Source organism: Dipodomys ordii, unplaced genomic scaffold (assembly GCF_000151885.1).
Source record: "Dipodomys ordii isolate 6190 unplaced genomic scaffold, Dord_2.0 Scaffold16, whole genome shotgun sequence".
NCBI classification, from domain to species: domain Eukaryota; kingdom Metazoa; phylum Chordata; class Mammalia; order Rodentia; family Heteromyidae; genus Dipodomys; species Dipodomys ordii.
In genome coordinates, this window is record NW_012267232.1 from 18,216,053 (window position 1) to 18,231,618 (window position 15,566).

General features: G+C 36.4%; 1 protein-coding gene across 1 annotated transcript in view; it reads left to right on the forward strand.

Moving 5' to 3' along the window:
- Ralgapa1 (Ral GTPase activating protein, alpha subunit 1 (catalytic)) overlaps positions 1-15,566 on the forward strand; it is a 255,284-nt gene that overhangs the window by 127,413 nt on the left and 112,305 nt on the right. The window contains exons 20-25 of the mRNA XM_013012238.1: positions 3,237-3,430; positions 4,734-4,832; positions 6,088-6,243; positions 7,744-7,872; positions 11,352-11,477; positions 14,987-15,045. Coding sequence (XP_012867692.1) covers positions 3,237-3,430; positions 4,734-4,832; positions 6,088-6,243; positions 7,744-7,872; positions 11,352-11,477; positions 14,987-15,045 — 763 coding nt within the window. The remainder of the gene's footprint in view (positions 1-3,236; positions 3,431-4,733; positions 4,833-6,087; positions 6,244-7,743; positions 7,873-11,351; positions 11,478-14,986; positions 15,046-15,566) is intronic.

A 15,566-nucleotide genomic window follows, 5' to 3' on the forward strand; every position in this document is an offset into this window, starting at 1 on the left:
TTCATTTGAGAAGTCCCTCTTTAGTTCCCTTGCCCATTTAGTAATTGGTTTGTTAGGTTTGGGAGGGATTAGTTTCTTGAGTTCCCTGTATATAGGATATTAACCCCTTGTCTGATATATTGCTGGTAAATATTTTTTAAAGATTTTTTTAATTAGCATATATTAGTTGTATAGGATAGTTTGTAATACTTCCATACAATGTACCCCAATTAAGCTCTTCCCTCTTTCTCCCTCTTTTTCAAAACAGCTTCAACGTGTTTTACTGTCCTATTTTTGTACATGTGTATAAAGTACTATAGACAGATTCACCTTCACCCAAATGAAGAAATTTAAACCCATATAACTTTTGGGCTTTTTTTTAATTGTAAAAGTTACGTACAGAGGAGCTACAGTTACATAAAAAAGTAATGAGTGTAGTTCTTGTCCAACAATGTTACTCCCTCTCTCATTTACTCCTGCCACTTTTGGACTTTTTTTTTTGGTCAATCATGGGGCTTGAACTCTAGGCCTGGGTGCTGTCCTTCAGCTCTTCAGCTCAAGGCGAGCACTGTACCACTTGAGCCACTGTACCACTTCCCATTTTCTGAGTGGTTTATTGGAGATAAGAGCCTCACAGACTTTCCTGCCAGGGCTGGCTTTGAACGAGATTCTCAGATCTTGGCCTCTTGAGTAGCTAGGATTATAGGCGTGAGCCACTGGTGCCTGGCTACTTTTGGTCTTTTTAAAAAGGCCTCGTTCTTTAATGTGCAATTAGTTAAAATTACATAATAGCCTTTATTTTTGGCTTCTGGATTATTTGAAATCTTTTCTCCCTCTCATTTTGTCTTTGAAATTTTTGTTTACAGTTTTATCCCATCATTTGTGAAAAATATTTAGCAGAAAAGTTAAACTAGCAAAATGAATACTCAAAAATCACTCACATAAATATAGCAATTATTAGTGTTTTAACAGTTAGGCTTTATGTTGTTTCCACATGTGCTCAAACATACACAAAAACCCTTGCCTTTTCCTTTCTTGACCTATTAGAGATTTGCAAATATTAGACCCTTTACACCTAGATATGACAGTGGATATGTCCTAAGAATAACTGTACATTTCCTGCATCACCACAGTATAATGGCTTCATTCTGAATACATCGACATACTATTATTGTCTTATTCAATAATGAAATTTTATCAGTTGTCCAAACAATGACCTTTATAACTACCCTACACCAACAACTCATTCCAGAACTTAGACATCACACATTGTTACTTGCCTTTTTTAATCATTGAAAATTTTGTTAGCTTTTTTTTTTGAGAAACATAAATTAGAGACCAGTTAGTTGGTTCATCTGTATTATACAGGTGCTATAGAATAGGAAATCATTACAACAATGGTTAGAACTTTATTGTGTTTTTGTTTTCTTTTGTTTTAGTGTTTTTTTAGCCTGTTGGTATTATGAAGAAAAGTTATCTGGTACCTCTTTAACAAAACAATCTGGTATTATATACTTCCTATAAAAAGAGGAGAGAACCTTAAGTATTACAAAGATATAGGGTATAAATCAACTTACTATATACATTTATGAATACGTTAGGATAGTATCAGACAGAAGTGATCATAATCTTAAGATTCAGTCTGCAAAATGTTAATTCTCAAAGTTCTTCATATATATTTTATCCACTTTTTATATTTTTTATTGGTGCTTCAGATTGTGCTCAGCATTATACTTGTTCGGCAGGTTCTCGACCACTTAGGCCACATCTCCAGCCTTTTTTCTTTTTAGTTATGTTGGGATAGGGTCTTGCATTTATGCCCAGGCTTGCTTGGACTTCAATTTTCCTATTGGAGTTTCTGGAACTTTTTGTCTGGGCAAGCCTTGAACCATGTTTCTCCTGATATCCATCTCCCAACTAGCATGAGCCACTGCACCAGCTCCCTTTATTTTAATGATTTTCCCATACACTGAATAAAGTAGTTATATATATGGTAGAATAGTGAACTCTTAAACTGGAGGAAGACCTGTACTGATATTTAACTAAACCATGTATTTTATACATGAGGAGAATTGTAGCCTTAGTGAGATTATTAAATAACTTGTTTAGTACATAGTTAGGAGAAATAAGACAAGGACCATGGCTACCTATATTATTTTGCCAATACTGGTAGGTAAAAATATAGTTATGCTGGAAGAGGAGCTGTGGCTCATTTGATAGAGTGCTAGCTTTGAGTGGAAAAGCTTAGGGACAGCACCCAAGCCCTGATTCAAGTCCCATAATTCACTTAAAAAATTATAGTTATGTTATTTTTTAATTTATTTTTATTTTTTTATTTTTTTGTCGCTTGTGGGGCTTGAACTCTGGGCCGGGGTGCTATCCCTCAGCTCTTCAGCTCACACTCTACCAGTTGAGCCATAGCACCACTTCTGGCTTTTTCTGTTTATGTGGTGCTGAGGAATCAAACCCAGGGCCCCATGCACGCGAGGCAAGCACTCTATCAGTGAGCCATGTTGCCAGCCTGTTTATGTTAATTTTTATGTTTAAATTCTAATAAAGCTGGCACCGGTGGCTCACGTCTGTAATCCTAGCTACTCAGGAGGCTGAGATCTGAGGATCACAGTTCAAAACCAGCCCAGGCAGGAATGTCCATGAGACTCTTATCTCCAATAAACTACCAGAAAACCAGAAGTGGTACTGAGGCTCAAGTGGTAGAGTGCTAGCCTAGAGCTGAAGAGCAGAGGGATGGTACCCAGGCCCAGAGTTCAAGCCCCACCACTGACAAAAAAAAAAAAAACCCAAAATTCTAATAAAATGTATTTTTATGATATTGTGATATCTTTTAATGATAGATCTGTATTAAACTTATAAAAATGTTTCTCTTCACTACAAAGATATATGCCTATGAAGACTGACTAATAGCATGTGCTTATGAAATGGGTATTTATATCAAATATAAATTTCTCTATCTGGTATCTGTTCAGTGAGTGGTACTTGTATAATTTCCTCCTTAGGTAAATCTAGATAGAAGCACTGTTGAAGAATTGTTGCCATAATAGCAAATTATGAAGTGGTAAGGTTTTAACCTCAGGAAACTCAGGAAAAAAAATTAAATACACACACACACACACACACACACGCACTAGTACATTTACTTTTGTAGATATGTGAAATGATTCATTTCAGTTGGTGCTTTTGCTTTTTGTGATAATTTCTTTAGAAATTACTGACACTTTTGTATCATTTTTTTCCTACAGAAATCAGTGAATTTCCATCTGAATGTTGTAGTGTAATGGCAGGAGGTACTCTCACTGGATGGCATGCAGATGTTGCTACTGTTATGTGGCGAAGAATGCTAGGCATTTTGGGTGATGTCAATGCTATTATGGATCCTGAAATACATGCTCAAGTTTTTGATTACCTCTGTGAACTTTGGCAGAACCTAGCCAAGGTAAAAGAGAAAGTAAAGCCTTAGCAGAAGAAGGAATGAAAAATACAGTATTAAGAAATAGAAAGCTGGGCACCAGTGGTTCACAGAGGTTGAAATCAGAAAGCTGGGCACCAGTGGTTCACAAAGGTTGAAATCTGAGGATCGTGGTTTGAAGCCAGCCCAGGCAGGAAATTCTGTGAGACTATCATTTTTAACAAACGACTCAAAACAGCTCAAAAAAGCACTGTGGCTCAAGTGGTAGCGCACTTGCCTTGAGCAAAAGAAACTCAGGGACAGTGCCCAGGCCCAGAGTTCATGCCCCAAGACAGGCAAAAAAAAGAAAAAAAAGAAATAGAAGAGGAAAATATCTGGGAGTGCATGCCTATAATTCCAGCACTTAGAAAGCTGAAGCAGAAAGGTCTTTAATCCAAGACAAGCCTGGGCTATATGGCAAATGTCAGGCCTACATCAGCTATGTGGTGAAACACTGTCTTAAAAAGATGGGGGGGGGGCTGGGAAGGTGGCTCAGTGGTAGAGCGCTTGCCTTGCATGCATGAGGCCCTGGGTTCGATTCCTCAGCACCACATAAGCAAAAAGAAAAAAAGCTGGAAGTGGCACTATGGCTCAAGTGGTAGAGTGCTAGCCTTGAGCTGAAGAGCTGAGGGACAGCCCCCAGGCCCAGAGTTCAGGCCCCATGACTGGACCCCCCCAAAAAAAGATGGGGGCAAACAGACAGATTAAAGGCAGGAAGGGGGAGAAGGGGAGAACAATTAGAAGAATCTTAGATGGGCACTAGTAGCTCAGACCTGTAATCCTATCTATTCAGAGGGCTGAGAACTGAGGATTATGATTAAAGTCAAACCCAGGCAGGAAAATCCACAAGACTCTTTTTTTTTGTCTGGGGGTGTCCGGTCATGGGGCCTGAACTCTGGGCGTGGGCACTGTCCCTCAGCTCTTCAGCTCAAGGCTAGCGCTCTACCACTTGAGCTACAGCACCACTTCCGGCTTTTTTTTTTTTGCTTATGTGGTGCTGAGGAATGGAACCCAGGGCCTCAGGCATGCAAGGCAAGCGCTCTACCACTGAGCCACCTTCCCAGCCCCCACGAGACTCTTTATCTCCAGTAAACTACTAGAAGAATCCTTGGAGAACATTGCTACACCCAAACCTCTTACTATATGTAAAACTGATGTCCACTATGGGAGGGTCACTGAACCATAATGAAATATATAATTAGTAGTGAAACTGAATCTAACTTCAGTTTAAGGAAAGAAAGCTGAACGAACAATCTTTATAAGTTTGTTACTTTTTATTTGAAAATTACAGATCAGAGATAACCTTGGCATTTCAACTGATAACTTGACCTCCCCTTCTCCACCTGTTTTGATTCCTCCACTAAGAATTCTTACACCTTGGCTCTTTAAGGTAAGCCTAATACATAAAGCATTAGTTTACAATTTTGTGTTTAGTACATTACTAAATAATGTATAGAAAATACAGCTATTATGTAGGCTTTTACAATACTTAGATTTTAACTGTGTCTTTATGAAGTTATTAGGCATACAGAAAGGATAGTCAGCATGACAAAATTATTATACATATTTCTTTGTTTTAAGCAAAAGTTGGTATAGGATAATAGGTTATTTATTTGCTTGTTGTTTGTTTGTGGCACTAGGCGCCTAACCCAGAGTCTTATATATGCTAGACAAGTGGTTTACTACTGGGCTACACAGCCCCAAGAAAGTATATCTTTATTGTATAAAAATCAAGTAAAAGCTAAACCTCAAATTGTGTCACAGGGGGCTGGGAAGGTGGGTCAGTGGTAGAGCGCATGCCTTGCATGCCAGAGGCCCTGGGTTCTATTCCTCAGCACCACATAAGCAAAAAGAAAAAAGCCAGAAGTGGCGCTGTGGCTCAAGTTGATGTTTGGTACATTTTCCTAAGTGAAAGTTTTGAGTCGTCATACCTGAATTGAATAATTTTCAATAAACCAGTAGTCCTGTTTTCTAGCTAATGAAGAAATTGAGACAACACAGGTATGGTAGCTCATTTTTATGGGAGACAGAAATATTGAAGATCTCTGTGGGAGGCCAGCTTGGACTAAAATTAGTGAAACCATCACGTCCAGGTTCTCCACACCTATAATCCTAGAGATAATCTCATCCTAGCTGTAAACTCATCCCAGGAGGATGAGATCTGTAGGATTTTGGTTCAAGGCAACTCAGGAAAGAAAGTTCACTACACTCTATCTCTGGAGGCATGGCTCAAGTGGCAGAGCACTAGCCCAGAAAGACTCTGAGTCCGAACCCTACTATCACAAAAACAAAAAGTTAGTCAGTTACATCTGAATCAATAAAATCTGGGTATGGTAGTATGCACCTTCCATCCCAGCTGCATAAATAATATGATAGCAGTCCATACCAGTCTAGGCAAAAACAAATCCTATGTGAAAAAATAACTAAAGCAAAAAGGGCTGGAAGTATGCTTCAGGTAGAAGAGTGCTTGCACAAAGCATAAGAAAGATCCTGAGTTGGAATTCCAATACTACAAAAAAAGAGAAAAGGAAAGGAAATTGGATCAGCATAGAAATAAAGGAATACAGTGCTGTTCTTTTCAGTTGTTTAAGGATCTAGCAAATAATATTTGTTCAGGAATATTAAAGCTTATCTCCTAATTTTAGGCAACCATGTTGACTGATAAATATAAACAAGGCAAATTGCATGCTTATAAACTTATTTGTAATACAATGAAAAGAAGACAAGATGTATCTCCAAACAGAGATTTTCTAACACATTTCTACAATATAATGCATTGTGGATTGCTACATGTTGATCAGGTAAATATATGTGCCTCTAAAAAGTTGTTTTATCTGTTTGTCCTTGACCTTTGATTGTTTTAACTCTTTGTTTTTAAGATGTGAAATTAAAACAATCTTCATATGTAGTGGCTTATATACAATTTACTTCCATACCATATTTATTCTTGAAACATGGTTGAAAACAAGCTTTGTGTAGAAGCTAAGTTTAATTTGAATATTCCTCCAATTACATTGTTATACCAGTTCTCATTTTGAAGATCCTAAATGTTTCTTTTACTTGAATTAGCAGCACTTTTTTTGTAATATTCCAGTGTAGCTAGTATTATGTGCTTATAAATGATACTTGATAATTAGTACTTGAGGCATATGAATTTGCTAATGACTATGCAGCAATAAGAGATTTTTTTCGACTCTAAGAATCAGTACCTCTCATTTTCTTATTAACGTCAATTATGGTAGTATAGTAACATTTACATTGACTTAATGATTGCTTCACTTACAATTTCAAAATAATCAAATATTATAGACTGTCACTTAAGGGATCTTGATCTTTGTCATAAAACTGAAGAGATTGCAAATCTAAGTAACACATTTTTATACTGACTAAACTTGTACATAATGTTTAGTGTTAAATTCGTATTAAAAGATAACTTTCTGTTTGAACAGTGAACTTCTTACATTAACTTCAAAATTACATTGTGTGTATATATATATGTATATATATATATATATATAAATAGAATGTAGATTGTAAATTTTTTTCAGAATGATAATTGGATTACTAGAAAAAATAGAGCTTTTATTTAATATGTCACATTGAATAATACATTCAAATATACTGGCTCCTTGTAAATTCCAAAGATATAGTGAATGAATGGCACCCATAGTTCACACCTATAATCCTAGCTACTCAGGAGGCTGAGATCTGAGGATTATGTTTCAAAGCCAGTCCAGTCAGAAAAGTATCTCCAATTAAAGTGGTGGAATGCTAGCCTTTAGCAAAAGATGCTCAGGGACAGAACCCAGGTTCAGAGTTCAAGCCCTAGTAACCAGGAGGGCAGGGGCGGGAGGTTGGGGGTGGCTGGAATGCATTTGAGACTCAATTAAAAGCAAAAGACTGGGAATACGGCTTAAGTGGTACAATATAAGATCTACCCCCAGTATCTCTGAGGATGGGAGAAATTTATTTCTAGATTTCTATCATTAAAGAACCTCAATTTATCAAAAAAAAAGTATCTCTCTAGCTTGTACATAGCAAATTATGTGAAGCCCCACAACTGACAAAAAAAAGTATATTATTTACATTAGTTAAGTAAATGTATTATCAGTTTACTTTTCTCTAAGAATGTATAATACTAAGCATAGGTTGTTTAGAAAACTTGAAACTAGTCATTCCAGTTAGCCAGTGTACATCTGTTACCTTTTATAATCCACATCTTACCTGTTTTTAAAGATATTGATTTGCTGGTAACGAAGATTACATATGTGATATTCTTTTTCTTCATTCTTTATTTTAAGGATATTGTCAATACAATTATCAAGCACTGTTCACCTCAGTTTTTTTCACTTGGATTGCCTGGTGCCACAATGCTTATTATGGATTTTATTATAGCAGCTGGTAGAGTGGCCTCGTCAGCTTTTCTCAATGTAAGTTTTTATCTCTAGTTCTGTTAATATAAACCAACTTTTAATGAACCAAGGACTTAGCTAACAAAGCAATAAGGACGGAGCAATTATTGCTGAGAAGATACAAAGTGATGTTCAGGAAAGTTTATAGTTTAAATTGATCGCTTCTTTCACATTTAAAAAAACAAAAGAAAAGAAAACAGGGTTGGGAAGATGGCTTAGTGGTAGAGTGCTTGTCTCACATGCATAAGGCCCTGGGTTTGATTCCTCAGCACCACAAAAGCAGAAAAAAAAAGAGGAAGTGGTGCTGTGGCTTTGGTGGTAGAGCGCTAGCCTTGAGCTGGAGAGCTGAGGGACAGCACCCAGGCCCAGAGGCCCCACAACTGGCCAAAAAAAAAGAAAGAAAACAAAGCATTTATGATGTGTAAAAAATCACTGAGATTACTTTTTTGTCTTAAAAGCTATAAAAATATATGTGGAGCAAAACAGAATTTAAAGTAGAATAAAATTAAGGAAATAGAAGGAAGAAAGGTGGAGAAAAAGCAGTGGGCTAGTAGCAGAAATAAGGAAGAGAAATGTGCCCTTGTAGTAAACCCCAACACTGCAAGTGAGGAATTTTTCATATAGTCATGGAGCCATGACACAATAGCTGGAGAATATTCATACATGGGTGTCAGAAGTGAGCTGGAGAAGGTGAGAATGGCTTTAGCCTCTTTAATTTATCTGCATTTATGAACAATGAAACCTGTTGAAACTGTTTTAAGGAGAAGTGGAAATGGAGAAAATAGTCGGGGAGCTGAAGGAATATATTATTTATATGTGTGGAAATGTCACAGGTACCCTCACACCCCCAGTATCACTAATGTATGCTAATTTTTTAAAAAGGAATAGTATGTATAGCATGGTAAGGCTTTTATTAAACATCTCCTAAGATGTCAGGATAATAATTGCATATACAAGCAGGAGCTCAAAAAGCTGTTTGAACTGAAACTTATTTTTTATTTTTATTTTTCTGTTTTGTCTTGTTTTGTGCGAGTCCTAGGGCTTGAACTCAGGCCCTGAGCACTGTCCCTGAGCTGTTTTGCTCAGGTCTAGTACTCTACAACTTGAAACTCCTCCTCTGGCTTTTTGGGTGTTAATAGGAGATAGGAATTTCCTGCCTGGGCTGCTGTCCTCAGATCTCAGCCTCCTGAGTAGATAAGATTACAGGCATGAGACACTGGCACCCAGCTGAACTGAAATTTATAATGGGTGGCATTTGTATTTAGGTGATAGCCCAAGCCTTGAAACGGTATGCAAAAAAAATTTTTTTCTATTCCAGTGCATAAGCTCAAGAAGGTCATATCTTGCTGCGTGCCGGTGGCTCACATCTGTAATCCTAGCTACTCAGGAGGCTGAGATCTGAGGATTGCGGTCCAAAGCCAGCCTGGGCAGGAAAGTCCATGAGACTCTTATCTCCAGTAAACCACCAGAAAAATGGAAGTGGCGCTGTTGCGCAAGTGGTGGAGTGCTTGTCTTGAGCTGAAGAGCTGGGGACAGCACTCAGGCCCAGAGTTCAAGCCCCACGACTGACAAAAAAAAAAAAATTAATAATAATAAGGTCATCTCTTTCCCCAACCCCCACCCTCACCCCCAAAAGAAACTAGATACAATCACCTAGAGAAAATGTGCAAATGAAGAAGAAAGAGTACAGGTCAAGCTTGGACTGGATCAGTTTTGTAATCCTAGCTACTCAGGAAGCTGAGGTCTAAGGTTTACAATGAGAAGCCAGTTTGGAAGTAAGAGAATATATTACAGGCGAGTAAGAGAATATATTACATGCAAAGTAAACCAGACCTAAGGAAAATATATTCAGACAATGACAGATAATCTACTTTAATATTTAGACACTAATCTGCAAAAGTATAGCATATGTAGAGGTATGTCTAAATATATAAAGTGGCATTGGGCATGATCTGAGTGCTTATTAGCAACTCAGAATCTTAGACCCCATCCCAGACCTACTAAATCAATCTCTTTTAATTACATCACAAATGATGGGTAAAATAATTGGTTATAGATTGAGAATCACTGCTCTTGATATCTTAGAAGTTCTTGAATGCAACTAGCCCAGGTTATAATAGTATATTAGATAACCAATTAAATATTTTAACGTGAGGAGAAAGATGATTGAACCTTCGGAATATTAAATATATTAAGCTAGGAGTAGATTAATTGGAAAAAACCCACAGATATTAAATAAGCTATAAGATCACTGTAGTATTGTCAGTTTACAAAATTATTGGTTTCTAGGAAAGTAGCAAATATTGATAAAATTCAGAGAAAGCTAATATACAAACCAACATCACTTTATTTACTTTGAAAACTAATACTCTTCAGTGAGCCAATTATTCCAGATGATGAATCTACATTTCCTACGGCTTTTCTCAAGGTTCTGCAGAGAATTAAATCCTGCCATCTTTATTTTTTATGTTACTAATTTCTATCCAATACATCTAGAAGGATATTCATTGTGTAACAAAATGCTCTGGAAAATACAGAAAATAGTCATGTTGTATTTTATTTATATGATAAATACTTACTAAGGAAGGCTACTTAGGGAACCAAACCATTGCTGAAATCAAGCCTGGCACTCAGTCTCTAATGGTTTCAGAAATAATGATCTTAAATCTTGCTTTTGAATTCCCACTTTAGATCCTATGTATATCATTTTTCCTCTGTTAATGTATCCCTCCCCCCCTTAGACAGATGACAAAATAATTGATTGAGTTTGCCTTTCTTACTTACAGTCATATTTCAGGTCTGTTCTCATTATATCCACACACTCAAACATTCCCAGTTACTTTACTCATCTTCACAGAAAAACTCCTTGCTAATCTCTTTCAGTTTTTATAAGTTTCATTTTTTATTTTATTTATTTTTTGTCAGTCATGGGGCTTGAACTTTGGGCCTGGGCGCTGTCTCTCAGCTCTTCAGCTCAAGACTAGCGTTCTACCACTTGAGCCACAGCACCACTTCCGGTTTTCTGAGTGGTTTATTGGAGATAAGAGTCTCACAGACTTTAATGCCCGGGCTGGTTTTGAACCATGATCCTCAGATCTCAGCCTTCTGAGTAGCTAGGATTACAGGTGTGAGCCACCAATGCCCGGCTCAGTTTCATGTTTTATAGGATGGTAGATGTTAGTTTACCCTGCCCTTTTCATATACGCTTCCTATATCTGTAAATATAGATTTTGAAAGAAAATCTTGATAAGAGTTCTGTTTTGTTTTGAAGCAGGACAATATGTAGCCTACATTGGGCTCAAACTCATAATCATCATGCCTCTGCCTTCAGAGTGCTGGAAACTTAGATTTCCATCCATATATTTTTGTGTATCCCCTTTCCTTCTGAATTTTTTATACTCATTTCTTTGTATAATATTGTTGAATAATGAGTATTTTAACAGAGAGAGTTTAAGAACACAAATACATTTTAAAGATTTTTAACATCTGATACACAGGCACCAAGAGTGGAAGCACAAGTTCTTCTGGGATCTTTAGTTTGCTTTCCCAATCTATATTTTGAACTGCCTGCTCTCCATCCCAACATACCTGATATTGCTGTCTCTCAGTTTACAGATGTTAAGGTAAGAATTCAGATACTAGTTTATACCATTTTAGTAATTTTATAGCTGTGAAATCTGTATAATAAAATATGTACTCTTTCTTTGCTTTTTCTTTGTAATTATTTTTTTAAAATCTATTGTAAAGGTGATGAACGGGGGTTACAGTTACATAAGTAAATAATGAGTACATTCTTTTTAAATACTTTTACCCTCGCCTTCATTTTCTCCCACTTACCACTCCCTACTCCTCTCTCCAGACAAGTTGTATAGTTCAATTCCAACATAAAATCAAATGAGCATCATTGTTGCATTAGATCATCCTTTGTCCTGATGTTCCCATGAATCCCTTTCCTTTCCACAGATCAGATAAACTTATATACAAGACAAACAGCACAGAAAACTAAAACAACAAAAAGAAATAACTACATACAGAACCTCTTGTTTCCAATTCTTGGAGCTTATGTTGATAAGTTTATGTTGGTCCTATGCACTTAACAATTGGGCTATTGATATATCCCCTGTTAAGAATATCATAGGCATATTCCAGTTATTGCAAATGAGGGAAACCATGCAACCTACTTCTCTTTGGGCCTGGCAAATTCCCAAAGAAACAACCACCCCATCAACAAATGGGCTAAGCCCTTAAAGAGAGACTTCTCTGAAGAGATAATAGGAATTGCCAATAGATAGGTGAAGGAAAGCTCAACTTCTTTGGCCATAAAAGAATGCAAATCGAAACAACATTGTGATACCATCTTACCCCAGCTATAATGGCCATTATTAAGAAATCTTAATAACAACAGATGCTGGTGGTGATGTGATCAAAGGGCAATCCTACTACACTGTTGGTAGTACTGCAAACTTGTTCAGCCACTCTGGAAAGCAGTGTGGAGGTTCCTCAAAAAACTAAACATAGAGCTCCTCTATGACTCAGCAATCCCACTCCTGGGCATTTACCCAATGACCACAAACAAGACCATATTAATGCTACCAGCACGACACGACCATGCTTATTGCAGTATTATTTACTATAGCTAAGATGTAGAACCAACCCAGATGCCCCTCAGTAGATGAATGGATCAAGAAAACGTGGTATATATACACAATGGAGTTCTGTGCTTCCATCAGAAAGAATAGCATTGCCCCATTCATAAGGAAATGGAAAGACCTGGAAAAATTATATAACTTTTTTTTGTGTTTAAATTGCTTTGGAGCTGGTAATGGTGGGTCACGCCTGTAATCCTAACTATTCAGGAAATCGAGATCTGAGGATCATTGTTCAAAGACAGCTCATGCAGGAAAGTCTGTGAGACTTTTATCTCCAATAAACCACTAGAAAACTGGAAGTGGCACTCTGGCTCAATGTGGTAGAGCACAAGCCTTGAACAAAAAGAGCTCAGGGATAGCACTCAGGCCCCGAGTTCAAGCCCTATGACTGGGGAAAAAAATTGCTTTGGTGCCTTTTTCTAATTATTAAACTTACTCAAAATGTCTATCTTTTAGGTAAAATTTATTCTGTCATTGAACATCATGAGCCAGATACTGTGCAGCTAGGGTAAGGCTTCTGAGATAGACATGATAGACTAACCCTGCATATTTGACTCTTAAAATTTTCAACATTTTTGTTCCAAGTAATAGTAATAGTATACTATTTCTGAAATTTTAGAGTTGGTGTGGCAATCTCATGTACCTGAAACATTAACAGGCGTGAACAGTATTCAGGAACAAATATGCCAAATGTCCCTTGTTATATATAATCATTTTTTAAAATATAAGTTTCATAGGTGGAAAATTAGTGAGAAGTTCTTTTGTGCCTCTGTAGTGGTCAGCCTCTGTTTAGAAGGAAAGGTGTGACATGATCATTTCCTTGGACTCATTAATTCTTAAACTAAGGGAGAGGGGATTGGTATGAAAAAGTTGTCCTGGTGAAGATAAAGACAATCACTGCTCAGGGACCTGCAGGTGACTGGCTGTGAATAATTCATCACTGAGTCAAGACTTGTCTCTCACTGAATGCCCATATATTACAAATACCCAAAGGCTTAAGAATCCTAGGTAATAGTGCCTGTCACAGTCATTACCAGATGATCTCCCTGTTTAACTTGAATTGGTCCTTAGAATAGTTGAGAAAAAGCTACTTCTATGGCTTCTCAGTGCTTATGCTGATAATTTTTACAGTTGCTTTCTGTAAAAGACATTTTTATATCAGAAGTGTTACATACACTCTCATAGCATCTGTATTGGTTTGGAATATTTAGTATGCTTGTAATTATTTGTGCAGTACCTGTTTTCTGCTTTAAATAAAAACCGCAGCGCCTTATTACTGTTACCACAGTGTTATTACACTTTTTGGTGTATAGTATACACTCAGAAATATCAGTTAAGTAAATAAACTTCAATTATACTTAGAATCATATGGGCCAGTGCAAATTTATAATGACCAATAATAAAAACAATACAACTTTACTTTTGCTTTTTTCTATTTTCAGAAGATCCCGAAGGCCAAGGATAGGTAATAGTTTCAGTCCACTTAGCTAGTTGTTTGTTCAAGGTTAGACTAGTCTACTAGTAGCATCTGTCAGTGGATCTTTGGTAGCTATTATTGTAGACAGTAATGGCTTAAAAATGACTTTTTTGAAAACATATTTTTTGTGTGTAAACAAAACTCCAAAATCAGTGCCAATTTTAATACGGATGAAGAAAGCAAAAAAGCCTATAAAGCTATAATTGTTTTTAGTCAGAAAATGAATATTGAAGAGGAGAGTTACATATCATCATGATCATATTTTATTTTCATATTTTCACCAAAGCTAACTCTTCAGGTACTCTGACTTATAGCCTCCTGGAGCATGCTGTTGTGCTTCACAAGTCTGTGTTCTTGAAAAACTATCTCCTATCTAAAGTTTCATATAGCTCTTCTCCCTTTTCCTCTCTTAATCACTTCAAAGTTTAAAAAAGTTGTTCATATCTTTGAGCTATTAATTATCTTTTAGTAGCCTTTATTATTATTCTAATAAGAAAGATATTTTGAACATAATATACTTTTTTATTGTGAAAATACTGTACAGAGGGGTTACAATTACATGGGCAAGGTAATGAGGACATATCAAGCATTGCAGCCTCCTCCTTTGTTTCCCCTTCCCATCCCCTATCTCCCACCCTCCCCCATCCCTCACCCCCCAAACATAATACACTTTTGATTACAGACAGCATAAATTATTTTGTGACTTAACTACCTATAGGAATAACATTGGACTCTTTAATTTTTATTTATTTATTTTGTCAGTCATGAGGCTTGAATTCAGGGCTTCGGCACTGTCCCTGAGCTCTTCAGAGCTAGTGCTCAACTACTTTGAGCCAGTTCCACTTAAAGTTTTCTAATGGGTAATTGGGGATAAGGACAGACTTTTATTTAACTATTTAGCTTTTCTACCTCTACCTGACATAATGCCTGGCCCAGAGTGGCTTCTTAATAAATATTTGTTGAACTAATCTTAGTCATTGCTTTTAACTATTTCCTCTTGTTTTAGGAACTTATCATTAAAACTGTATTAAGTTCAGCAAGAGATGAACCCTCTGGTCCTGCACGGTAGGTCAGATATTTTTAGATTCATCACTTAATTATTCTGGTTTGAAATTTTATTTTACTGAATTGTAGTAGTAGTCCAGATTATTTCAGAATTAAAACTTTAAATTATTTGAATGATCAAGTACTTCTTTCACATGATTTACATATTTATCTTCCTTTTTTAAAAGAAAGAGTTCTTTTTTATAGTTACTTTATTCTCCATAGCTAAAATGAATTGTATTTAATTCCATTAAGTATATTTTGTATTTTATATTTTATTTATTGTTTTAAAGTGATACCTTGAAATATAATAGTAATAAATACTACTGTACCTTATTCACTAATAGGTACTATCACTGATTTCATTAAATAGAATTGAATGCTCACTAAATTGAGTGAAACTATGTTTACTATAGAAAGTAATTTAACTAAGAAAATAGTATATTTTAATATTCACATATTTGTGAATTTTAGGAAAGTTTTACCTGTTTCTCTTTATTGGTGCCAGGGACCTTGTGAATGCTCAGTGAGCATTCTTCCAC